Raw genomic sequence first — 27,470 nt, forward strand, 5'->3', positions numbered from 1 at the left:
GAGTCATTGAATCGGTTCATTTACGACCGAGTCTCGACTCACAAGTGTTTAATCTGTGTTTGAATCAGTGAATCATTTTATTCATAAACGAGTCCCTCGTCCAGGTTTTCTCACTTCCACAATAAAGTAAAGTAACATTGTAGGGAACAAGACGGTTGTTGTTGTTGTTGTTGTTGTTGTTGTTTGCTAGTTTAAAAACGTATAATGTATAATATAGCTGGATGTTGGTTTTTATCTATGTTGTTCTGTATATTATTTATAATAAATTTTAAACCAGTACAATACAAGCATATTATAAATAACATAATTCATCGTACCACTGAATTAATCATTGAATGAACTACTAGTAGTGTTTAAGTTGCTATGGTGAATGACGTCTCCATTATCCAATAGACAGACTGCTTGTTAGACCTACTAGCCAATCCTATCGCATAAGGTGGGATTTATCGGAAAACCGGTGGGAAATGCAGTAACTCGGAACTAAAATGGCTGCTAGTAATTATTATGGATATGCATATGGAACCGTTGCACCGCAATACAGGTAATACGGGCGAGTTGCATTTTATTCTAGAGTAAGCGGTGAATTTATTGCACAGTTTTAAGAAGTCTGCGGCGTTTGCCAATAATTGCTTTAAATATACGGGCGTGGGGAGAAAGACCAGTTAGCAAAGTTATTTTGCTAAGCTAGCTAGCAAAACTAGCCCGGAAAGTCAGTTGGATTAAGTAGCCTGCTACTAGCTGACCTCAGGGTTTTCTCATTATGTCTTCTCAATTTGTTTATATCATGAAGTTAATAATTAAACAAATGTGAAGAAGTTTCAGAAATTTGGGCAAACAATTGAATATTAACATTAACATTCAACATATCTTTTAGTAACGGGCTGTTTAATGGGCAGGTGTTAAGGCACCGTTAAAGGGACCTCCAACCATTTCTTCTTCAGGTTTTAAAATCTGTTTTTATTTATTTATTTATTTATTTATTTATTTATTTATTTTAATTTAAAGGTTAAGCAATATTGAGTCTAAATGTCAGTTCATTTTTACAGGTTGAGTGCATTTGTAAGGAATAACACAGGACAGACTGTGTTGTTACACGGAAATAATGCACACCTTTCAAGTTAAATGGGGGGAAAAAGTGTGTCAGTGAGGTGCTGGGCCACAGTAAGCTGCCAGAACATCTTCAGTCAGTGTTCCTTCAGTGCATTGGTTAAATCGATAGAGTGAGTGTGAGAGAGAGATGAACTGAGAGATTAAGACTGTTCTTCAAAAATATATTCCACCAAATGTCTTGGAAGAGACGATTCCCATCAGGATAGAAATGTTTCATCATCAGTCAGAAGAACTTTTCACTGATTTGCAGTGACACATCCCTTAAGCCTTAAGGGCTTAAGGGAACAAGTTGTGCCAAATCATGCCATCAAAATAAACACATTAATGCCCCCATAGCATAACAGATCCATTGGATCCCCTCATCATAGCAGTCAAGCATTCAGGCCTGTGCTCCGCTTTGGTATACATGCAGTTTCCCACTTCTTGAGAATATGGGGGAGCACGAGTCATCTCACCAGAACATCACATCTCTGTAGACCAGGGTCTGTAGTCTTTATAATGAGGATGCACTGCAACCCTACTACAGTATTGCTGCCTGTGTAATTCTTGCTGATAATGTGAGCATGATACTATCTTGCTGATAGTGTGAGATATTCTCAGTCACCTAAAGAGCAGTTGCACTTCTGTTTTCACTTTCAACCACAATTTCCAAATTTAGGTGTGTTCTTAGTCACTGTTCCCATTGAAACACAGCCAATTGGGCACTCTCTGTGAGTCTCTGTGACTTGCATTAATGAACCCTCTTCCAATGTTCTTTAGATCTTTTGCTCTTGCCATCATAATCCAACTGGTCAACTGGTCAACTGGCCCTGCTCAGCATTGTATAATTGCCATAGAGTATGGTATGGTGTTCATCATGCGGTATACCTGTCTGAAAGGATCTGCACCTGTTATGTTTCTTCACTCATTTATTTAGCATTTTCTTTTAATTTGTCACCTATCTATATATTTGCTTGGGCATAGTGATCTGCAAAGCACCCCAGAACATGTTAATGTAAACAATAAAACAATATGTGCAGAATAACAAACTTATTCATGTGATTTTATATCACAGTGCTGATGAGTTCAGTATGTGAGCCTTGATTTGCATCATCATATTGTAATGGATTTATATACAACTGCCTAAAATGTGCAATATATGACCAAAACTGTATGGACACCTGACCATCACACCCTTATGCGGTTCTTCCTCAAACCATTTCCTTAAAGTTGTAAAAACTCAGTTGTGTAGAAGGTCTTTGTGTGCTTTAGCAAATGTCGTGTCAAAAATGACTAGTGGTGCTAATGACCTTTTTCCATAAGTGATTATACTCAAAAGCACAACTGAAAGTAAAAATCTAGAACACGTTGGATGAGAGAAGCAAAAATCCAGTTTATTGTTCAAAAAAACAACACGAGATCCAATCAGACTCAATGCCCTATTTATACAGTCTTATCTTTAGGTTACGCCCAATTATCTCATCCTTTTTAAACCCCAGTATGCTTTAATAATGTCTTTTTGATTTCCCCTTAAACTCTACTTATCTCTTTTTTAAATACCATTAGAATAAATTTTTCTCACTTTGGAATCCCCTTAAAAACCATTTTCAGCCATTGGACATCCCTTTGTCTCCATGGTTTTCTTTCTAGTATTTAAAATTTCCTTTAAAAGTCCCTCTCTGGGATACCCACTTCCGGTAACTGAGCTGTGCGCATCTCACTGCACCGCTGTCCTGGACAATTTGAATGTTTTACCACTTCTTCATAATGGGTGAGATATATTTTTATTATTGCCTATTGTTACACATATTTATTCTCTAATCCTAAGCCTGTTATACCTTTTTTTGGTGCTTCTTAAGCATCTTGTGAGTGTGTGTGTGTGTGTTTTCAATTTTATGCTCATTCCATGCAATGTATTGATACCTGTTTCCTACATTCTTTGCATGTGCTTTTACATGTATATATGTGGATATATTTTAAGTGTTACCACTACTGTTTTATCTAATTTTTGTTCTTTCTCTCTGATCTCTGTCCTGCTGACCAACGCCCTCCTTCAGCTGGACCTTCTCTCTCTCGGCTGCTTAATCTCTCGGGCCTGGGTGAATATCTACGTCTTCAGCTGGCGCATTTGGCAGTGGATGTTGCAGCTCTGCTGGAACGTTTCTGCTCTTCACCTGTTCCACCGGGGTTTCCTCATCCTCCCGCTTATCATATAATTCCATCGGTGACTTATGCTCATGCTTCTACTCAAACTGAGGCTCAACTGTTTCCCATAACCTCTGTGGAGGGGCTATTTATTGTTTCCTCTGATGATGATGGTAGCTTTGCTACAAACACAGCACCATATTACCCATCACCTTCAGGTTATGCTCTGACAATTCCTTTTCCCTCCCCAGTGTATGATGTGTATGATAGTGATTCTCAATAAACTACATACTCTGTTACCCTTAAGCTTTCCTGTGTCTTAAATTTATTACCACACAATACAATTTCCCTTCACTGGAACTAAGAGGCCCAAACCGGTTCCGGGATGACAATGCCCCTGTGCATAAAGCGAGCTCCATAAAGACATGGTTTACCAAGGTTGGAGTGGAAGAACTTGAGTGGCCTACATAGAGCCGTGACCTCAACCCCACTGAACACCTTTGGGATGAACTGGAACACTGAATGCACAACAGGCCTCCTCCAAATACTTTTTGGCCATATAGTGTATCACAACAATCACCAAAGTTCTGCAGTTAAAATTTACAATATAGCATGTTGATGATCTAATCTCGGACATGACTGGTCCAATTTGATACCCTCCAAAACCTTTATTTTTTTTACATTGGTTGTTTGTTTACCAGGCTTTATTTCACATGTGCTCTTATTGAAATTAATTGTTACTGTCTGTATTGCCTTCTTTCAGCATCCAGTTACCCCCTGCATACTCCCACCAAACCAGTGGTAGCTACAGTGTCCAGCCTGCACCTGCAGTAGCTTACACAGCCTCGTTCTCTCCAGCCACAGCACACAATCCACAACCAGTGGTGTCTCAAACCTATCAACCGTACCAGACACAGGCAGCTCCGAATTACAGCTTTGGCCAGCAAGAAGCGGCACCTCAACAAAGCAGCACCTCTCAGACCTATCAGATCTTCAGTGAAGGGGTCAGTCTTTCTTTTACTAGCTTATGGAGCAGCAGAGGATAAACACGTGTACACCATAGACTGTATATATGGCCGATTATATACACCGAATTCTGTGGCGTTAAAGGACAGCAGTTGTAGTTGATTGAGACACGATAGGTGTAACTTTTGCTTCTTTCTTTCTATCTTTTTTTTTTGCATTAGATCATAAGTATTATCCTCACGTCACAGTGCAGAATATTGCAGCACTCCTGTGTGTGTTTGTGTACTTCATTATATTTTTCCCTCACATTTTTCTTCCTGTTTTGGTCATTTGCAATTTTCCACCCACCAGCTACTTCTGCCCAACACATAACAGCTACCAACCAGGGAGGGCGACGGCTAGCATGTGCTTTCACCAAGGCACATCTTTTCGAACTGCTGCTCATGCCACGTCAGAGAGCACACAGAGGGATACACTAAATGTCCTTTTCTGCTTATATGAGCTCACAGAAGCCCACGCTTGGTCAGTGCTGCTCTGAATCACAGGGTAGAAAGTAACACAATTCCTTTTTGTCGATTTTACATGTGGGCTTCTTCAGCTTGCTGGTACAAATCTGCCTTCAAACGTGGAGCGATGGAATGATACCAAACTGCTGAGGAAAAAAGTGTGCCTACTGTAATGGCCTCCCCTCTAATGTTCCGGTGTTAAGATACACAGTGAAGTTTTGTTCATGTTTGTAGATCACAGAAAGTTACGTTGTATTCTAAACAACATCAGCAAGTCTGTGATATCATACCAAGAACTGGATGATGTTTGAGGCAGAAATGTACACAGAAACATTTTGGGCGTGATAGACTTCCATTGCTTATTAGCTACATAAACTTGGACACTTATGTCTTAGTTTAAGTGGGAACTAACTTTTTAATGTTCTTTTTTCTATCAATATATTTAGTTTCTCAGCATGCCTCAATATTTATCTTTGACGCATAATATAGTTATAGTGATGTTACTCGTTGTTACACTTTTATTCTAAATGTTTTTTTTTTATTTGTACAAAAATTGTGCTGAAAACACAGGGGATCTGCAGCTACGGACAGCCATCACTGGTCAGCAGCTATGAGAATAAACCGTACTATCAGACGAATGACACAACTCCTCAGTGCAGTCCATTGGATGCCTTCTTTCAAACAGGTGACTTCTTTTCTTTATGTGGTCAAATTAATACTCATTTACATATCTACATACCTCTGTGAGGTCTCAACTTTGTTATACTGTATAATTAAGCAACATCACACAAGCAAGAGTTCTGAATTTCAGCACGGCTTCGTTGAGGCTGTAGATAATCACAGCAGTGCTGATATTCACTGTAACAGTACAATTGTGAGTGTGATATTGGTTTTATACATCAGTTCTATAAACAAGAAATTAAGAATTAGTAACTGATATTTCAGACACCATATGGCCAAATGTTTATTTTTGCTTCCTCACGAAAATACTTCCCAAAGAAGTAACAGCTGGATAGTGTGTTCCCATGCAACAACTGACTGACAGCTTGTAGTAAATGTTGTAATGGTTTCAGTGTAACAAACTATTGCTACAACTGGAATTTTATGTATCAAACACAGACAAGTGGAGTGAAACAGTGAAGTGGAGTGAAACTGTCTCAAGTGATGTACAGGCCCCAGGGTGGTATTCTTTTTTGCAAGACCCAGAATGGCCCAGTCAATCACCTGACTTGAATCCAATTGAACAAGATTTAAAGACAATATGTTTAGAAGAATGGCCAAAATCACACCTGAATACTGCGGCCAATTAATTTCTTCATACAGGAAGCATCTTGAAGCTGTCATTACAGACAAAGGCTTTTCCACTAAGTATTAAATAAATTTCTGTTATTGTGTTCGATAATTTTTTCCTGTGTGATTCCACTTTATTACACAGAACTTTATTTATGGACTTTAATGTCGTGAATTCTTTATATTTCCGGATTTCTTGAGTTAATGCTGATATCTTGTGAAAATTTCATGTGAAAAGTGAAAGATATGCAGGTATGATCTTGAGTGAATGGATGCATACATGATAGGATTCAGTACTCTCGACAGGACATATATTTCTATAGCATTTAATAGAATGTAATTTTAAGCCCTAAAATGGTCATTACAAGTGAATAAAATAAATAAAATGGGCTTTTCATAAAGCAGAGCAACCTGTCTGTGATTACAGATATCCTTGTTTTTTTTTTCTTTCTATTGAAAACTCATTCTCTATGATGAATAACACAATCATTTCTCATATGTGCTATGATAGATCTGGCTTCTTTTTATTTTAGTTACCGCTTTCTATCATCGCCAAAAATATTTCCCCCTCTACACGCCTCCCTCACTGCCTGTCAGCCTCACTCCAGCAGAAGCAAAATGAGCTGTTGCTTTATTTGTTGTCTGGTAAAGCGTGCTCTGAGTAACATTTAATGCTTAATCTATAATGATTTCAAAAATAGTGCTTCTGAAATATTTTGTTAGAATTCTCAGTGTCTGCATAGCATTTTTCTTGCTTATTGCAGAGTTTTATCACAACCTCAATTTCACACACAGTCTCTTACTATAATTTTAGCTCATGTAGCCCCGCCCCATTCTCCTACCCTTTGTGACAACCATGCATACCTCATAATCAATGTATATGTATGCATGTATTTGCTGCTAGTAAGAAATCTGGTGTTTTGGACACATTTATTCAGTATTATATTCCAGATTTTCTTCCGCTAACTAATGAAATTTGCTGTTGTTCCTTCAGGTGTGAAAAGTGATTACAGGCCTGTAAGTGCAGTGTACAGCCAGTCTCCGCCTCAAAGACAAGCCACAGTGCTCAAAACCCTGCCTCCTACTAGCTCTGTGTCCACCAGCTACAGTGTTTACCCTGTATCCACAACCGTTCCGCAACCTCCCAGCTCCATCTCCACCTTTACCCCCAGCTCCACCTATAACTCAACAGCCGCCACTTCATACAATTGTGAGTTGAGGTTTCCTTCTTACACAATACTGTATATAATAATTAATAGTACTAGATCACGGTTGGGCCTGTGTTCCAAAATGTTATCGGAAGGCATTTTCTTAAAATGTCTTAAAATATCTCAAAGTCCATTTTATGTGATACAGGCTTTAATATATAATAATAAAAAAGAAGCCTTTATTACAGTAGGCACATTGCAAATTCAAACACACAGAAAGCATGAATGGCCATCCATAATGCAGGCTTAAAAGTTAAATGAAATTGGGGTGTCCAAATTTAAATACTGTATGAGCAGTAATACGTGCTTTTTAAACTATTCTTAACCTGGTGCCATTTGTTTTTGAGAGTACAGTGTGCTAGCTTCAGCTTACTTCCACAGTACATTACATTAAGCAGTCATATCTGGTCGTAATGGTGAGATATATGAAAATTATTTTGTGACATCGGTTTCAACTGTCTTATTTACTTAACTTGACTTCTGTCTGTTTCTGCAGGTCACAGCTACTCCAGTTATGACCCCGACAGCTACATCTCCACTCCCTCATATTATCAAGCAACCCAACATCTTGTCCCTCAGTGCCATAGCCAGCCCCAGGGTCCTTCCCATCATCCGCAAAGTTCTTCCCATCAACCCCAGGGTTCTTCCCACCAGCCCCCACTTCCCCCACAGCAAGCCCAGACACCTGCTACGCAGCTCACCAGTTTGTCCTGGAGTAGCTCAAGGAACAGTTCAAGGGTCACTGGTTCTGCTGTCAGTACTTACAGAAAACCCACATTTCGTCAGAATAAAGTCCAAAAGCCTAAAGGCCCTCCCAAACAGCCTCAGCTTCATTACTGCGATATCTGCAAAATAAGCTGTGCTGGCTCACAGGTACATTAAAGTCTGTTAGAGGAATACAATTTACAAATGGTGAGGTGTCGTGTAATTGGTAGGCACACATGGATTCCATTTTTCCATTACAATACTGATATCTCACTGATACCCGAAACTGATCCAATACTGATATTTTCTTGGTAATTTTCTGCAAGTTTGGGAAATATAAAACCCCCAGGGTATCAATTCAGCAGCGTGCATGGTCATGGCTTAAAATAGTTGTTGGGAAAATATGTCCAGCTTTACAGACCAGTACCAGGCTGATGCTGATCCTTAGTATTGGATTGGTGTGTCCCTAGCTATTCGATTTGGATTGGAATTTAAAGGGTTTGAATGAAAAATTATTATTATGTATGGTGTCTAAGAAATGACTGTTATTGCTTGTTAACAAAATACCTGTTGAGTGCTTATTATCATCCTTTATTATGTGATCAGTTTAATCATGACATTTATGACAATACAGCTCCATATCCTCCATATCCATATAATCAGAATAATGCATAGGAACATTACATATTACATTCCAAGACACCACTTAAAGACTAAAAATGGCATAAATATATGTACTGATGATATTTAAAATAATAACCAGTACTCCTCTTTCTCACCTGCAGACCTACCATGAGCACCTGGAAGGTCAGAAGCACAAAAAGAAGGAGGTGTTGCAGAAGAGTAGCAGTCAGGTCACTAATGGGCCGCACAGTGTTCAGATTCAGCTGCGCTGTGAGCTCTGTGATGTTTCTTGCACTGGTGCGGACGCCTACAAAGCACACATCCGGGGGGCCAAGCACCTGAAGGTCTGTCCTCAAATTTGAGTGCCTTAAAACATTTCATGTGCTGAGCTGAATGAAGCTTGTTACAGCAGGGAAACCAATAAAATGGCAGAGCAGAATGTGTAGGAACATTTTATGAGCTGGTCTAAAAGGTGGCTGGTTTCAGTAGTGTTATGATTTCTTAAGCCATATAGCCATATCTCCCTGCAGTTCTCACCTGGTTTCCCACTGAAGCTAAGCAGGGTTGAGCCTAGCCAGTACCTGGATGGGAGACCTCCTTGGGAAAACTAAGGCTGCTGCTGGAAGTGGTATTATTGAGGCCAGCAGGGTGCGCTCACCCTGTGAGTGAGGGGGACACTATACTGTAAAAACAGCACTGTCTCTCTCGGATGAGATATTAAACCTAGGTCCTGACTCTCTCTCATTAAAAATTCAAGGACACTTATCATAAAAGAGTAGGGGTATAACCCCAGTGTCCTGGTGAAATTTCCCCTTCATTGACCCCTAATAATCCCCATCCCTGAATTGGCTACATCACTCTCCTCTCCTCTCCACCAATAGCTGGTGTATGGTGGGCGTTCTGGTGTACTATGGCTGCCGTCGCATCATCCAGGTGGATTCTACACACTATTGGTGGTTGAGGAGATTCCCCCCCATACTATGTAAAGCACTTTGAGTGTCTAGGAAAGTGCAAAATGTAACTGACCAATGCCAGCAGACACATTTGTTGGGTTTTGTCGGATCAGTGTGTTAACCCTGTTGGCATCTGTTGTCGTTGGTCGCGTTTGTTTTCACCGACTGAACATGTTCAGTTGTTTGCCGATTGTTGAATGTCTGAGCAGTGTGGTATGATTTTCCAATAAACTCTGACATAATCTGACCTGGGCACAAACTGTTGCCATAACGATGAGGCAAGCATTCCTAAAAAAAATGTAAAACTCCATAGGAATGGAAGCCTGTGCACTATGTGCGCTCAATCATTGTTAAATTGAATCCGAAAGAAGAGGATAAATTATATACTGATGTGTTATTTAAATAAAATTGTTTATTTTGAGCCCTGGTGAGGATCATCTACGCTTGTGTTTTGGTTTTAATTGTGATCATCTGCAAAGTGTATGCCATTTTTCGTATTCTGTTTCATGAATAAGAAGCGAAAACTCAACAAGTGTTTATAACTACATTTGCATAAAAATATTGTTCATAATGTATGATCTAATAATGATCTTAGCTTACCACATAGCCCCATACACACATACACACAAAGAATTATCCCCTGACATGCTCCATTTTTAATTGTCGCTAGGTGGTGAAGCTGCACACAAAACTTGGCAAACCTATACCCTCCACTGAGCCCGTTTTTGTGAACTCTGCCTCTGTTCCCATGACAACAATCGCTGCAAAACCTGCCACAGCTCCTGTTTCCTCTGCAATGCCACAGAAACTCCCATTCTTAAAGCCTCCCAAAACGGAGACACTGAAGACACGTGTTCTTTCCAAAACCATAGTTGTTGGTAAGTGTGCACTGTTTTGTTTATTGCCCATCACATATCTAAATTAATCTAAAGATTTGCAGGGAAGCATGGATGGATCTGTATATACTGCATTTGATTGTTTAATTAACATTGCTGCTAATATTGCACTGTTCTTATGTGGTTTCTTGTTTGATTGAAGCCAAAGCAGCTGCTCCAGATCTGGTGAGTGTTGATGAGATGAAGCAGGCAGTGCTGAAATCTGACCTTCAGAATGAAGATGAAGGATGTGGAGGTGGTGCTCAGGGAAATGTCCAACCTGTTGGCCATGATTATGTAGAGGAGGTAGGTCACAATTTACTTTCTTCACAGGATATTTGATTACAGATGCCATAGGAGATGGAAGCTCCACATTATAGTAACATTTATTATATATTCCAGGTAATTAAATCAAATATACATTCACCTTAACTCAATAGTAGTCTCAATTTTAGTTGACTTATGAGGCGAGTCTAGCATAACAAGTAATGATTGCTTACAGCCACCAGTTTATGAGCATCCAATCAAATTGCACAGTATCTGTTTTCTGACACTGCAGTCTATAGCTCCATCTTGAAGCCAAATTACCCGCTTTCTTTCCCCATCCATAGTTAGTGCCAGGATCACACTCGTGTAGGTGATATGGGCCAAACATTGAAGGTGGAATTGTATATTAGATGTGATTTGGATGATAATATAATTCTCATTTACGCCGCGTATCTTGTTTATCTATTATTCAATACAGTTCAAATTCTTCTATATTGGATTGTACTGTATGTACAAATAGTATCACTGAAGTAGACAGTATCTTATTAGGTCAGTGAGGCTAAACTGTTTCTTTATTTGGGGCTTGAAATAGCAAGAACCTTTGTAAATGTATATCAGACTACCTAGACGTAATGTAAATATATTACATTTTTACACTTCCTTTATTTTTTTCAGTTGGTCTTTAAACCTCATGTTTGTTTCCTCTCAGATTTGCAGTGATGAAGGAAAGCTGGTTCGCTTCCATTGTAAGCTGTGTGAGTGCAGCTTCAATGATCCCAATGCCAAAGACATGCACTTAAAGGGCAGAAGACACCGGCTTCAGTATAAGGTAGGATTCTTCACTCACTCTTCACACAAAGATATTACTATGGAACACTACACTCTCACAGTATGCTAACTTGGTCTAAATATAAAATGGCTTCACTGTAGAACGATATAAATTCACCATTTTGTTGACACAAATTGATTACGAAACCTTTATACAAAAGTCTCTTTGCACATCCTTGTATAAAAAAAACAACAGGAAACAAATATCACACCCCATAATTGTTGTTTTTTCCTCATTTTTGAGAATGACTTTACAAATGTTTAAAAAATAAAATCTTGTGTTATGAACATTTAAAGGAGTCTCAGCAGAGGTAGCAGTGTAGCGTGTTTACAGCAGTACTGGATTGTAACCAGCAAAGGTTTTCCTATATTATTTAGGGCAAGTCCAGAGGGACTTGTTGCGAAATCCAATGAAATCCAAAGCAATCCAAAATTCTTATGTGGATTCTAGTCACTTGTCTTAACCCTTTGCAGAAAAAGGTGAATCCAGACTTGCTGGTGGAGATCAAGCCAAGCAACCGCGCACGGAAGCTCCTGGAAGATAAACTGAGGAAGCAGAATCAGAAAGCCGTGCTGAAGAGACAGCTTGAGAACGAGCAGCGCTGGCACATTGAAATGAGGTTGACCTTCACTTCAGTTATTAGAAACCAATAATGTGTATGTGTGTGTATGTGTGTGTATGTGTGTGTGTGTGTGTGTGTGTGTGTGTGTGTCCCCTCTAATCTCAAGAACGAACCTTGTGTGAGGTTCATCCTAGAAAAAACTTCATGCCATTTTATTTTTATTTTTTTAGTTTATCAAATATATAGTAATTGTGCATTAATATTTGCAGAAATGTTTTGCATAACTCAAATAGCATTCACACAGTTCTGACAGCACTTCTTGTGATGTGAGGTTAACACCTGACTCTAGAGGTGTAAATAGGTGTGAAACCACAGTGGTAAAATAAGAACAGAGTTTTAACTGTGTAATTTATATCTGAAACATCACCTATCACACAAAAACATGACCTTAAGCCGTATAAATTCTGATAAATATTCCATTATTGTGCATTTTATGAAAAAGGTGATCCCTGATTTAGACTTGGGTAGTGGTGAGAAGTTTACTGGTAATCTGTAAATGAGAAATGTTCCGTTTCTACCATGCTAGCGGAAAACTATAAAGGCAACTGACTTATTTGTTTTGATACAAAACTTTTTGCAAAGCCGCTACACATACAGCTGTGGTTTCTGAACACCATAAGATATGTTTTGTTTTGTTTTTGCTTCCTTTCATGGTTTTCTGTAGAGTGCAGAACCAGGAAGTACACTTTGGCATTGAGTGTTGAGTAAAATTATTACATTTCTCATTCATTTATTTCACAATGGACTGATGTCTTTCATTCATTGGAACTTGGGGCTTTATTTAGGTGCTTTCTCACTATGACTAGGTAAATGTATCATGCAAATTCTCTGTAGTTGATCGTCCTATTATTACAAACATGCATTACTACTGTACACAATCAAATAAAGTTTAAAAATAGGGTGCACAAAGCCACTTTCTGCACTTTGGGTTTAAAATAATGGTTTATTACAGCACGAGTACAGTGTGCAACCATTTTGTATATCATCCAGAGCAGAAAATGACGAGCTGGAAAATACAGGTACACAGAAGTTGTAGTGATGCTTGAATATGGGAGTGTGCCAACAGGGTAAAAGGCTGCTGGAGTTGCTCTCTAACAAAAATGGACATTTGGTTTCCTAATCACAAAGAGACCCTGCTAGTGCATACAGTCAAATGTTATGTTTGTTAATATTCTGCAGGAGATATGAGGAGGACATGTGCTGGAGGAGAGTCGAGGAGGAGCACCTGTACTGGGAGGAACAGTGGTGCCGACTAGCACCCCCACTGTTCACAAACCACTCTGGGATGCCTGTGCCCCCTCTACTGGTAAGGACAAAAGTTACAGCATCTGTAAGAACTTGATCCACATTAGTGGCAACCTGAATGTCACCCTAAACATCACAAAATGATTCTGATTAAAACCTAGAGTTTTTGCCATGGACGTTTCAGTAACAGGGGAGCTAAAATCTCATTTTAAAATCTAGAGCCTAAAAAACATGAGACAAGTGAGTGCAATAGACATGAGCCAGTCGTATTTCAGTATGCAAACGTAGGCTGTGCAGCAATGTCCTGTTAGGGGAAATGGGTGGGGGAATGTAAGACTGGGGACTTTCACAATTAGTTGGAGCTTCTATTATATTTCCTGTTATCTAACACAGGACATGTTTTTGTAGAACTGCCATATGTTTTTAAAAAAAAATGGTTAATGTAGAAAATGACCTTCAAAACACAGTTTTTGTAATAGATCTTTTTGCATCAGGTTTTTTTACTTGCTTATCAGTGTCCTGTGGTGGGGCAGTCTTGGTCTAAAATGGCAGAGACTGCACCAAGAACAAACTTAATTTTTTGGCAGCTGTTTCTTTTTTTTCAAGCATGCATTTCTTTATTTTTGTACAGCACAAGCGCTAGCTATAGGCAAAACATTGAGCAAGCGGATGCATCTGACATGACTCTAAGCTGTTGCTCTTGATGCATTTCACATTCATCTTGTGGGTAGCCACAGACCTAAACATACATGTACTTGAGTGGCTCACAGGACTTTGTAGTATGTGAATAAGTTGTTACATGCAAGTGAACAGAAGTCCAGTTCTGGATCTGGAACATATAGTTTCCTATACCTCATTAAAAAAGTTTCACTGGCAGGGCGCTGGTACTGGGTGCTGTTTTAGGGACTGCAACAGTTTGGTGATGTCAGTGGGTCGGTAGCTTGAGGCAGTTATTTCAAGCAAGGAGTATGCAACCAAATATTAAGCATTATTTAGTTTAATCTACTTTAAGTTGATCTATTCCTATATTTTTGCTCTCCTAAAAATGGGGTGGTCTAAGGTGCCATGTTCTACGTTGTTTAACACATCTAAATAAATGGAAGCTGTAATTCTGATCCACCATCACATATTCATCTTTTGATCTCAAACCCAAACATCTCCCATGTATAGCTAAAAAAATTGACCTTGCCATTCTATTACTTTCGCAAGGGACTCAGTGGCAATATAATGACTACAACACCAGGCTTCTTATGTCACCAGTTCTTGGTTCCAGACCAGCAGCATTTTCCTATTGGGAAAGCACAAAAGTTCTTGGTACACAAAAAGAAAAAAAAAAAAAAAAAAAAAAATCTTGCAAGACAAGAACGTTGTGGTAGAGGAGCATAGCTTGGTTCAGGTTCAGGCACAGAGGACCAGCACCTTGTAAGTAGCGAAGGGCTTAGTCATAATTAAACATTAATATGATCTGGACTCATTAATATGATCTGGATTTTGTTTCTTGTCCCTGCAGCCTGTTCGCAGGCCTGATTCCCCAGATGACCACCACATCATGGCCAAGCATGCCAGCATCTACCCAGCAGATCAGGAGCTGGAAGCCGTACAGCGCATTGTATCGCACTCTGAGAGAGGTCTCAAACTGGTGTCCGACTTGCTGGTGGAACAGGATGGCAAAGAAGCAGTGGATAACAAGTGAGTCGCTCCACTGTGTCTTTCTGGAGTATTTCCAAATCTTCCAGCCTGAAGTGTGTGTGTGTGTGTGTGTGTGTGTGTGTGTGTGTGTGTGTGTGTGTGTGTGTATATGTGTGTGTGTGTGTGTATATATATATATATATATATACACACACACACACACACACACACACACACACACACACACACAGTATCTCACAAAAGTGTGTACACCCCTCAAATTTTTGTAAATATTTGATTGTCTTTTCATGTGACAACACTGAAGAAATGACACTTTGCTACAATGTAAAGTAGTGATTGTACAGCTTGTATAACAATGTAAATTTGCTGTCCCCTCAAAATAACTCAACACACAGCCATTAATGTCTAAACCGCTGGCAACAAAAGTGAGTACACCCCTAAGTGAAAATGTCCAAATTGGGCCCAAAGTGTCAATATTTTGTGTGGCCACCATTATTTTCCAGCACTGCCTTAATCCTCTTGGGCATGGAGTTTGCCAGAGCTTCACAGGTTGCCACTGGAGTCCTCTTCCACTCCTCCATGACGACATCACGGAGCTGGTGGATGTTAGAGACCTTGTGCTCCTCTACCTTCCATTTGAAGATGCCCCACAGATGCTCAGTAGGGTTTAGGTCTGGAGACATGCTTGGCCAGTCCATCACCTTCACCCTCAGCTTCTTTAGCAAAGGCAGTGGTCATCTTGGAGGTGTGTTTGGGGTCGTTAACATGCTGGAATACTGCCCTGCGGCCCAGTCTCCGAAGGGAGGGGATCATGCTCTGCTTCAGTATGTCACAGTACATGTTGGCATTCATGGTTCCCTCAATGAACTGTAGCTCCCCAGTGCCGGCGGCACTCATGCAGCCCCAGACCATGACACTCCCACCACCATGCTTGACTGTAGGCAAGACACACTTGTCTTTGTACTCCTCACCTGGTTGCCGCCACACACGCTTGACACCATCTGAACCAAATAAGTTTATCTTGGTCTCATCAGACCACAGGACATGGTTCCAGTAATCCATGTCCTTAGTCTGCTTGTCTTCAGCAAACTGTTTGCGGGCTTTCTTGTGCATCATCTTTAGAAGAGGCTTCCTTCTGGGATGACAGCCATGCAGACCAATTTGATGCAGTGTGTGGCGTATGGTCTGAGCACTGACAGGCTGACCCCCCACCCCTCCAACCTCTGCAGCAATGCTGGCAGCACTCATACGTCTATTTCCCAAAGACAACCTCTGGATATGACGCTGAGCACGTGCACTCAACTTCTTTGGTCGACCATGGCGAGGCCTGTTCTGAGTGGAACATGTCCTGTTAAACCGCTGTATGGTCTTGGCCACCATGCTGCAGCTCAGTGTCAGGGTCTTGGCAATCTTCTTATAGCCTAGGCCATCTTTATGTAGAGCAACAATTCTTTTTTCAGATCCTCAGAGAATTCTTTGCCATGAGGTGCCATGTTGTACTTCCAGTGACCAGTATGAGGGAGTGTGAGAGCGATGACACCAAATTTAACACACCTGCTCCCCATTCACACCTGAGACCTTGTAACACTAACAAGTCACATGACACCGGGGGGGGGGGGGGGGCGGTGGGGGATGGCTAATTGGGCCCAATTTGGACAGTTTCACTTAGGGGTGTACACTCACTACTTTACATTGTAGCAAAGTGTCATTTCTTCAGTGTTGTCACATGAAAAGATATAATCAAATATTTACAAAAATGTGAGGGGTGTACTCACTTTTGTGAGATACTGTGTGTGTGTGTGATATATAATATATAAAACTTTGTTAAAAAATAAACAGTTTTGACTGTACCATGAAAATGTACTGTACTTTTTTAAATACGTACTGTATAATGACAGCAGACTTTTCTCAGCCAGTCCTGCAACGGACGCAGTCAGTGTGGCTTTTTGCTGGATTTTTTCTAACCGATAGCAATTGGCTATTGGTGCTGATTAATCGGCAAAACCAATCAATTAGTTGACTTAAATCACCACTATTTGGTCTCTTTTGTAACCTGTTAGTCTGTAATATGTTTCGTGGAGACTGGAGCTTGTTGTTTGTCTCTGCCGATGGAGCAGGGCCGAATTGCTGAAGGGGGTGATGAGGGTGGGGATCCTGGCCAAAGGCCTGCTGCTGCATGGAGACAGGAACATTCAGCTCATCCTCCTCACTGCTAAGAGACCCACCATAACCCTGTTGAACAGTATCGCTCAACTTCTTCCCAAACAACTGAGGGTAAGTCAGCAGCCTGTTCCTGTTAGCCATTAACTCTTGGACAAGCAACAATTTTAACACAGAAATTCACTGTAAAGGAGCTTCATTTTTAGAGCATGATAAGAACTGTTTAACTGGAAGAAGCAATATGTGGAGTGTTGTTGCACAGACCACAGCTCACACTGTTAAAGGCCAGAAATTATATGCATAACCTGGTTCTATACACAAAAAATATGTGTAGGAACCATGAAAATTCCTTGTTAAAACTGTTTTAGCAATAATAATAATAATAAATGGGTTAACATTGGCAAATTGCTGTGATATATGAGGAATAAAACACTTCAGGTCATCCTGTTATTGGAAAACAATCAACTTTGAGGTGGTAATAGTAACTTGGGTAGCAGCACCCCGTCACTGATTATTTTCCTATAACCGCACGCTCACAAGTCTTTTATGCATAAATTAAGGTGTGCATCCATGTTCCAACTTCATGTAGTCATGCATTATGGTAAAAATGCCATGCCTATTTTAGTAAATTGATTATGTATGGCATCTTGTGTGTGACTAGGAATTGTTTTTTAAAAAGTCCCATTTACGAAAGAAATGCTACCAATGAAGTTTTCTTCTGCTTTCTGTTTTCCTTTTTGTACTTCCTGATAAAATCTTGACAGTCCCATGACACAAAGTGTGGTAGTAAACATGACGACCAACCAAATTTTGAGTGTAATGTGCCTTTTTTTTTGCAGGTTGAGGAGATTGTTGCTATTTAAGTTTTTACATTGTGGTCTTACTTCATTCAAGGCTATATCCAAATAAATGTGAAGATGGTGATGAATAAACATTTTAAGTGCTATTAACTGATCTTTAGTTCCCCTGCCTGGTTCTGACACCTAAACCCTACAGAGAGAGCCCGGGTTATTTATAACATACAGCAAGCTCAAAGTTGAAATAACGGAAAGCAGAGAACATGAGTGAAATTTCCATTCTCATAATAAGTTTGTAGACTGTGAAAACTTTGATCGTGAAATCTGTCACTTTTAATTCTGATTCATTCTTTTTGAGGGGCTACAGCCCTGATATAATTTGGGATGTTCAGCCCGGCTGTCTCCTCTGTAGTGAGTAATGCAGCGTGTCCTTTTAACCGGCAGACCTTTTCTGAAGATCAGTATGTGGTGCAGGCTCAGCCTGAGGAAGCCAACATCATCATTATTTCCAGCAAGGAACCAAAAATGCAGGTGACCGTCTGTCTCACTTCACCAGTGATGCGTGAGGAGCCTGCGCCTGACACGGAGGGAAAGGCAGGTGACAAGCTGCCTGAGAAAGGTTAGAGAACCCATGCTTCCAGTCGACTGCACTGTATGTCTCCTTTTCATTAAAAAAAGAAGAAGAAGCCAAATTTAAAATAAATCTGGCTCTAACTGAGATGGGATGTCTTTCAGTCCCAACTAGTTTCTCAGTGTCACTATTTACAACATCTGTTAGTAAGTGAATTGGCCAGCCTCGGTTTATAATTTAGCTTTGATTGAGTCTAAAGCTGGATCTCTGACCTTTCTGTATTTTTGTATGTATCATTATGCCACTGACGTAAAAGCACCATGACTCAGATGCAGATGAGTTTTACTCAGTGTATGGGAGGCAGACTTCTATAATTATATACAAGGAAAGGGTAATGTGTCATGGGGTGAGTATGTAAAGAAGGAGTATGCAGATTTCCATCCATATTAAACAAACATGTCTCATTAAACAAACATGTCTCATGTCTCGCACGCAAGGAAAGGAAACAAGGATTGAAGGAGTCAAGAACAAACCTATTTCAAATATCAATTTTAGCAAATACCAACTTTAGTAATTTCACTTGACACATTTCCCAGCTGTACATTACTGCAATGTTATAGTAGGTGTACATTAGGCTTGTGCAGTAATGATTTTTCCCTGGTTGTGATGTACCATTTTAAACATGTGATAAAGGATTTAATCTTCCAGAACCAGTAGCCTGAAAAAAGAGAGGAAAATGAGCATTTCAGGTTTAAGGACAGCACAATAGCTTTGTAGTCAGGAACTGCTTGCCAGCAGCACCAATCGTGAAAATTCAGCTGGATGATTGATTTATAGGTGATTCTTCAGTAATGCGCAGTATACATTTAAAAAAAAAAAAATAATAAATCACAACGTTTTCCATATAACCCCTTATTTAATGTTAACGTGACTGACAATTTTTCTGTTGATCTGCCATTTGAAGAGAGCATATTTAAATGCTGTCTTGTACCACTTTCTAAATTTGATTTATTTATTTATTTATTTATTTATTTATTTATTTTAAGTGTTCGATTTGACACTTCATTCTAGGGCTATTTAACCTTTATTATCCCTTTTTTTTTCCAAACCCGAAAGTGGCATTTTTGACCATTTTCAGCCATAATTTTCCTGTGGCATCCATTATATACTTGTCTAATAGTCAAACATACATTAATATATTGTATTCCACATTAATGAACTCAAAACATTCTCCATTTACCTTGACAAAAACCTACGTGAGTTCATTTAAGAGGATATAAGGGGGGAAGGGGGCGAGGCTTCCAGGCGGTGGCAGCTAACATTGGAGAGTTTAGAATTGGAGAGTTCAAAACTTGTGCAAATCATAATGTTCAAATGTTTGTTTTTAAGAGGTTTGTATACTTAAAATGCAACTTTCAAGATTCTGAAGCTTGTGGCCAGAAAAGTGGTGGTGTGTTTTTTTTGTTGTTGTTTTTTTTTATAAAAAAAGATGCGGCAAAGCTGGCATTATGAATACATCCTGTGCAACAGAAATTTCCATGCAGATGTGTCCATCTCCTTTTTTATTGGGGGGAGGAGACTCCTCTTTTGGTGTATCTCTAAGGGATAGCTCAGACACCAAACATTGCTTATCTGATTGATAATATTTAAACATTATTATGAAGCCCATTTGGAACTATACAGCTGTATTGAGTTTTATCAGTTTTTTCTTATTTCATTTGTATGTAACATTCAACTAACTTTACATAAGTCAGTCTTTATATAACTTGTTCCATTGCAAAAATTTCTAGGAACCAGGAGCTGTGGAAACTATTCCTGTTATGTTTGCTAATAGCAGAACTCTTTAATGCCAAATTTTCTCTTTGTATTTTATACGTTTTGATTGATTTACGTTTGTATTAAATGTGTTTGCAGTTCTGTGTAAAGCAGAAAAATCTGCATTTTTTTGCCTTAAACTTCGGTGCTGAAAATAAAAATAGAACATTTAATATATTTTCTGTTTGTCTGTTTCTAGTGCCTGAAGACCCTGCAGATGCTCTAAACAGGACAAAGTGCCTCGAGTATTTGGCTGCACTTCGACATACCAAATGGTTTCAGGTAAATGAAGCTCACTTTTTTAGTTTATGGCCAAAGCCAAACCAAAGCCTAACACTCGCTGAGATTAAAATGCAAAATAATAAAATATAGATGATTTTTAAAATAGCTTGTCAGGGAAGTAAGTAACTTAAGTAAGTTCTTGAGTGCCTAGCAGAGGTGATCAAGCACCATAAACCCTAAATAAATAAATAAAGGTCAAAACAGTCAGTTTGTATTAAATTGTGCTGCATGTAGTACACATGGAGTTTTTAGTGTGATGACCATACATGCATCAGTATGTCCGTATCCCAGAAAATATGTCCTTGCCCTGTGTAAATATTACATTACATCTTGAATATAGAAGATAAACTTAAAATAAAGAATGCTGCTTTTTAGACCTGAAGCTGCGTAGTTTGTTTTGTATGTATGGGGTCTCAGTATGTTTTGTCAGCAGTCTCGGGCAAACGGTCTCCAGTCCTGTGTGATCATCATCCGTGTACTCCGAGACCTCTGTCAGCGCATGCCAACCTGGAGCAAGATGCCCGACTGGGTGAGCGCTTGGCATTTACGCCATCTGAACTCTGATCAGTCACCTTTCAGATTAGCTGCAGTGAGGAATAAATTCTCCACTGCGCTTAATGATGATGTGTTTTCTGTTGAAGGCCATGGAGTTGCTGATTGAGAAAGCCCTCAGCAGTGCATTGACTCCTCTGAGTCCAGGAAAAGCCTTGCGCAGAGTTCTGGAGTGTATGGCTAGTGGAATCCTACTGCAAGGTGCATGGATTTAAAAGGCCAGATTATAATTATGTTCTCAAGATGATGCATAGCTTGCAGTACAATTTGGTCCATATCAATATTTAAAATGTTTATTCCTTCTGCTGTCAGATGGTCCAGGGTTAATTGACCCATGTGAAAAAGTTCAAACAGATGCACTCAAGACCATGACCAAGCAAGCCAGAGAGGATGTAACAGCAAGTGCTCAGGTATTTAAAAAAGACCTTTTGCTAATATAAAAGGCACACATTATACATCATTCCCATCTATGTAACCATGATGGCGCTTAATCTTTTTCCACAATTAAGTGTTGGGACGTCAAACTCAGATTTGCTCCGGCTTTAAGAAAGCTCCAGGCAGCAGAAACTTAGATGTCAGATCATTTTATCACTAAAACAACAGCTGAGCAGCTATTTTCACCACTGCCATTAAAAGATTCACAATGCAGAGAGCTTTAAAGCTTGTTAAATAAACGAAGTTATGAACGAAATTATTTGTGCTTTTTATAGTTATGTTTAGTGTTGTGGAATGGAAGTTGAAAACTGTTATGTTATAGTGTGGCAAGAAAAAGTATGTGAACCTTTTGGAATTTCATGGTTTTCTGAATAAATTGGTCATAAAATGTGATCTGAGCTTCATCTAAGTCAAGGGTATTGACAAATATAATGTGTCTAAAATAATAACACAAAAAAAATTCTGATCCCTCATGTCTTTATTTTGAACAACCAAAAAAAACTCATAGTGCTTGTGGAAAAAGTATGTGAACCCTTGAGTTAATGACCTCAAAAAAGCTAATTGGAGTCTCGTTAAGAAAATGAGTTTGGAGGTGTGGACTACAGCTACTTTGACTGATTAAAAACCCCTAAAACTTTTGGAGTTTGCTCTGCACAAGAAGCACAAGCTTATGTGAGCCATGCCTTGCCAAAAAGAGCTTTCAGAGGATCTACGATCAAGAATTGTTGATTTACATAAAGCTGGCAAGGGTTACAAAGTGATTTCAAAGACTTTAGAAATTCACCAGTCTACACTTAGGCAAACATTCTATAAATGGAGACACTTTGGGACTGTTGCTACTCTACCAAGAAGTGGGCGCTCAGTCAAAATGACACCAAGAGCACAACGAAGACTCCATTGATGAGGTAAAGAAACTACCCCGAATGACAGCCAAAGATTTGAAGGCATCATTGGAACTGGCTAACATCTCTGTTCATGAGTGTACAATACGTAAAACATTGAACAAGCAGAGTATCTACAGCAGGACACCACGAAGGAAGCCACTGCTTACTTAAAAGAACATTGCTGCACGCCTGAAGTTTGCAAAAGAGCACATTGACACTCCACAGCATTATTGGCAAAATGTTTTATGGGCTGATGAAACTAAGATTGAACTATTTGGAAAAACCACACTGCATTTCATCTGGCGTAGAAAGGGCACTGCATATCATCATGAAAACATCATCCTAACCATAAAGTATGGTGGAGGAAACATCATGATTTGGTCCTGCTTTGCTGAATCAGGGCCTGGCCAGCTTGCAATCATTGAGGGGAAGATGAATTCCAAAGTATATCAGACAATTCTTCAGGATAATGTGAGAATGTCTGTACGTCAGCTGAAACTGTGTAGAAGTTGGGTGATGATAACAGGACAACGACCCAAAACACCGGAGCAAGTCCACAACAGAATGGCTTCAGAAAAACAAAATCCGCCTTTTGGAGTGGCTAAGTCAGAGCCCAGACCTCATCCCAATAGAGATGCTATGGAATGACTTGAAGAGAGCCATGCACATGAGACGTCCAAAGAGTATGACAGAGCTAAAGCAGTTCTGCCAGGAAGAATGGGCTAAAATTCCTCCTGAACGATGTGCAGGTCTGATCCACAGCTACAGGAAGCGCCTGGTTGAGACTATTGCTGCCAAGGGGGGGGGTCAACCAATTATTAATTGTAAGGGTTAACTTACTTTTTCCACTGCCATTTTGAATGTTGAATGAGTGAGTTCAATAAAGACATGAGGGATCAGAATTTATTTTGTGTTATTATTTTAGGCACATTATATTTGTCAATACCCTTGACTTAGATGAAGATCAGATCACATTTTATGACAAATTTATTCAGAAAACCATGAAATTCCAAAAGGTTCACAAGGTTTTTCTTGCCACTGTATTTATGACGGCTATAAACAATCATTCTCTCATCGGCCTCTTTTTATTCTCTCTTGAAATTAATTACAAAATACAGCTTGTTACTGTAAAAGCACAAAGCAGGCCTTAGTTACATACAGCTTTATCTCTGACTGTTGGAGACAGTAGCTGCGTTTACATGGACAACAGTAATCCACTCTTAACCCGATTAAGACCATACTTTGATTAAGAAACTACCATGTAAACAGCAATTTTTACTTGCCTTAATCTAATTAAGGTCATACTCGAATTAAGCTCTAATTGAATTAAGACAGGTGGAGTACTCCTGTTTTAGTCGCATTATGGACGTGTATTACAGACATGTAAGCACCTTAATCACATTATGAACGTCGTGTGAGAGTTTTCACCGCATTTTGCGACAGGACACGATCACACACGGCAGTTTTACGTTTTACGGCGAAGAAGAGAGTTTGGCTGCGTCCCAAACCGCATATTTTCCTACTATAGGCCTGTAGTGGGGAAAAATACATGTATCTCGGCTACTATATAGAGGGTAAGTATGCGGTTTGGGATGCAGCCCACGGCTTCAAACAGTTGTCTATTAGCACGTATAGCATGACAAATAATTAACTGCACTTAAAGCGTTTGTAAAAAAAATTAAATAAAAACACCCAAAACTGTATACGGTACCATAACGAAGACGAACTTTATGTTGATACGTGAAATTCTGGAGGGACGTTGGACAGCGTGGCACGGTGACGTAATGACGTGTGCTGTTAATCTAATTATGTTCTAAAACATGTAAAACGGGAACATGACAGGAGTATTCTAAAAGCGACTCATGTAAACACCTTAATCACATTATTATTTTAATCAGAGTAAGGTCAATAATTAGATTACTGCTGTCCATGTAAACGTAGTCAGTGTTGACACTGGAGACACACCTTCAATAAATGCTAAATAACAGCCTCCTCACAGAAAACTTCACCATATGAATGACTGCACATCTTTTTTTATTCTGTTCATGTGGAGTGAACACCCTACAAGTCCCGGAGGCTAAGTTGTTACTATAGAAAAGATAATCTTTCGTCTGAATCTATAGTCAGAGATGCTGTTACAGAAAATTATTCAACAGTGCTGTGGAATAATATTTTTAAACAAATCAGTTTCTAGTAACATGATGGTTCAGCTGTCAGAATCCAACAAGCACCCGCACTGTCATGGAAAATGTTATACCAGTGCAAGGGTCAAACCTTTTGTTCTTTAGGACATTAACTACTGGAAAACAATTGTTCATATTTTCCTGTTTTGTCACTCCATATGCAATCATGAGACCAACGTCATATTTTGTCTTTCAGCATGCCCTGCGATTGCTGGCTTTTCGTCACATCCACAAGCTCTTAGGGATGGACTCACTACCGGTATCTAAGGCCAGCACTTGCAACCGGAAGAGACAGAGAGACAAAGCAGAAGAGGTGGAGGGGGAGGGCAAGAGGAACAAAAAAGATTTCTAAGATGCCTGAAAAATTCCACAAACATCATGCGTAATTAATAATGTAGAAGTATTTCTTCCTAAGAAAGCAATGGTGTTGACATCATCTTTTTACAACAAAGCACAAAAATGGAGAAGTAATGTTTCCTCTTTTCTTGTTTTATCACAGTTGTACTGAAAATAGAATTTCAGAGCAGGTCGCTGTATACCGTTTATAGAGTAGTGAGAAAATATTACATTTTAAAAACCACTGAGGACTGATAATCTGTTGTTGTTTACTCAGATTGAGTTCAATAATTGCACTTTCTTTAAAAAAAAACAAACAACAACAAACCTTTAGTCCCTTATTTAGTCCCAGTTGCTTTATTTTTCATTTTATACAGTGGGTCTGGTCCATTGATAAGGACGTAAATTAAGACTGATCTGAGATTAAAAATATTTTTAGCTTCTAGACAATAGTGTCAATAATTTGTATGGGTACTGTACTACTGCAAAGAGATTAGAGTTTATTTATTATTTAATCACAGGAAAACTAGTTTATTTACACCAAGAGCTTATTGAAAGTAATATACGTTTGTTTTCTCCAAAAGAGAAGTGTATAATTTAGTGAATTAAACAGATGAAACGTTAAGGTTGAGCTTAAAAAACCTGCTCTGATCGTTTAATACCTGGTCATTAAGTTTGAAATCCAAGTCACTTCTTTTTGTTGTAAATGAATGTAGAGTATCGTTTTCATTCTGACTAAAGGTGAGGCAATCTTAACAAACAAGACAAAAATTAATGATTTATATAAACATAAAGAAATGGAGTGAAATTAAGGGAGCTTAGAGGGGCAGAATAAAGTGCACTTTAAGTTTGTGAAACAAAGTGGGTGAAGATGTTAGTAACTGTTTCATACTGTGATAAGATATGCAATATGTAGTCTCTATTATTATTATTATTATTAACAATTATCTTTTTTCTGAATTTTTGTTCTGTAGAAATGCAGAATGTTATAGTAGTCAGATTTTGTTGATGTTTTTGGTAAAGGGTGTGAACCATTTGGAACATCTTTGTAGTTCTGTTTAAAATTATACATATTAAACTCCTATATGCACAAAATTGTCACTTTTGTTGATTGATTTGTTAGATTCTGTTTATGATTTATGAGAAAGAAAACAAACAACTTACCAATTCTCTGCCTCAGTTTATTTATTTATTGATGCATTTTATGACCAACACCTGACTATGACCCCATATGTGGGCCTTCCCCAAACCTTTGTAACGAAGTTGGAGGCACACAACCGTCTACAATGTCTTTGTATCATTACAATTTCCTTTCACTGGAAATAAGTGGCCAAACAACTCCAGACAACTCCATATAAATGTCATCCACAGCATGGCCTGTTGTGTGTTATTCCTCACTTGGTTTTGGGCCACCGTGAGCCATCAGAACATCTTCACGTGAGCCCTGTAAGATTTTGAAACAGTACTGGCACGATGAACACTGTTCTTCCAAAAGATTTTCCCTCAGTTTGTATTTTGATGATGGTGGTAGAGAGCACTGTCTAACACATCTCACCAAAATCTCATAGACATTCAAATGAGTTGAGCTCTGTGAGTGTGTAGGCCATAGCATATGATTAACATCATTTTCATCCACATCTAGCCATTCAGTGACCCCTTATGCCCTGTGGATGGGGGTGGAGTCACCCTGGGAGAGACCACACCCATTACAATAGAAATGTTTCATCCTGGTGATCAGCCAGAAGAACTCTGGTTTGATTTGTACTGACTCTTCTATTTAAGAGGAAAAGCTGTGCCAAATGATTCCAGCCAAATGAATAAATAAATGCCCCACAAAGCATAACAGAGCCACTGAACTCCCTCATCACAGAATTCATGCGATATATGCTCATTGGCAAACTGTAGTCTTGCAAAGGCTTTTTCCTGGCACGTCTTCCATGCAGGTCAAATTTGTGCATCCCTTTCTGAATGTAGAAGCATTCACTTTGACACCAACAGTTGCAAGACTTACTAGCAGATCCTGTGATGAAATTTTGGGGTTCTTGGAGACTTCTTTTTGCATCAGATGGTCTGCTCTTGGGCTGAATTTGCTGGGACAACCAGTCCTGGACAAATTGGTCATTTTAAATCTGCGCCACTTGTAGATGATTTTCCTTACAGCGGAAAGATGTATTTCAAATCATTTGGAGATCTTTTTGAATCCCTTGCCAGACTCACAGGCATCCACAACCTTTTTTCTGAAGGCCTTAAAGAACTCTTTAGATCTTGGCATGATGACACCACACACCTCAATAGCAAAGGGAACACCAGATACTAGATATGAGAGGGGTATAAATAAGACAGGTTACACCTGAACTCCCTAAGCAGGTTCTAATCACTGGCACCCAATCTTCACCACCTGATTCTAATTTTATGGATTTGAAGGTGTGATAAATGTAGGGGTGTACTTACTTTTTCCATGTGACTGATCTATTTTTTGTT

General features: G+C 39.2%; 1 protein-coding gene across 3 annotated transcripts; it reads left to right on the forward strand.

The window, feature by feature from the left end:
- Positions 1-26,160, forward strand: zfr2 (zinc finger RNA binding protein 2). 3 transcript variants are annotated; one of them, XM_053634829.1, is made up of 19 exons: positions 1-541; positions 3,998-4,238; positions 5,277-5,391; positions 6,991-7,206; positions 7,701-8,077; positions 8,695-8,877; positions 10,157-10,364; positions 10,525-10,667; positions 11,338-11,457; positions 11,931-12,076; positions 13,259-13,385; positions 14,835-15,013; positions 17,092-17,248; positions 18,376-18,550; positions 20,517-20,599; positions 20,991-21,128; positions 21,241-21,352; positions 21,464-21,561; positions 24,850-26,160. In XM_053634829.1, exons 1-19 carry the CDS (start codon positions 486-488, stop codon positions 25,003-25,005), a joined length of 3,030 nt encoding a protein of 1,009 aa, XP_053490804.1. In that variant the 5' UTR covers positions 1-485; the 3' UTR covers positions 25,006-26,160. The 3 variants fall into 3 exon arrangements, with proteins under 3 accessions (XP_053490804.1, XP_053490805.1, XP_053490806.1); XM_053634830.1 differs by having other exon boundaries at positions 21,030-21,128; positions 24,850-26,159; XM_053634831.1 differs by having other exon boundaries at positions 2-541; positions 21,033-21,128; positions 24,850-26,159.
- The last annotated feature ends 1,310 nt before the right edge of the window (positions 26,161-27,470 follow it).

This window comes from Ictalurus furcatus, chromosome 10 (assembly GCF_023375685.1).
Source record: "Ictalurus furcatus strain D&B chromosome 10, Billie_1.0, whole genome shotgun sequence".
In the NCBI taxonomy this organism is placed as follows: domain Eukaryota; kingdom Metazoa; phylum Chordata; class Actinopteri; order Siluriformes; family Ictaluridae; genus Ictalurus; species Ictalurus furcatus.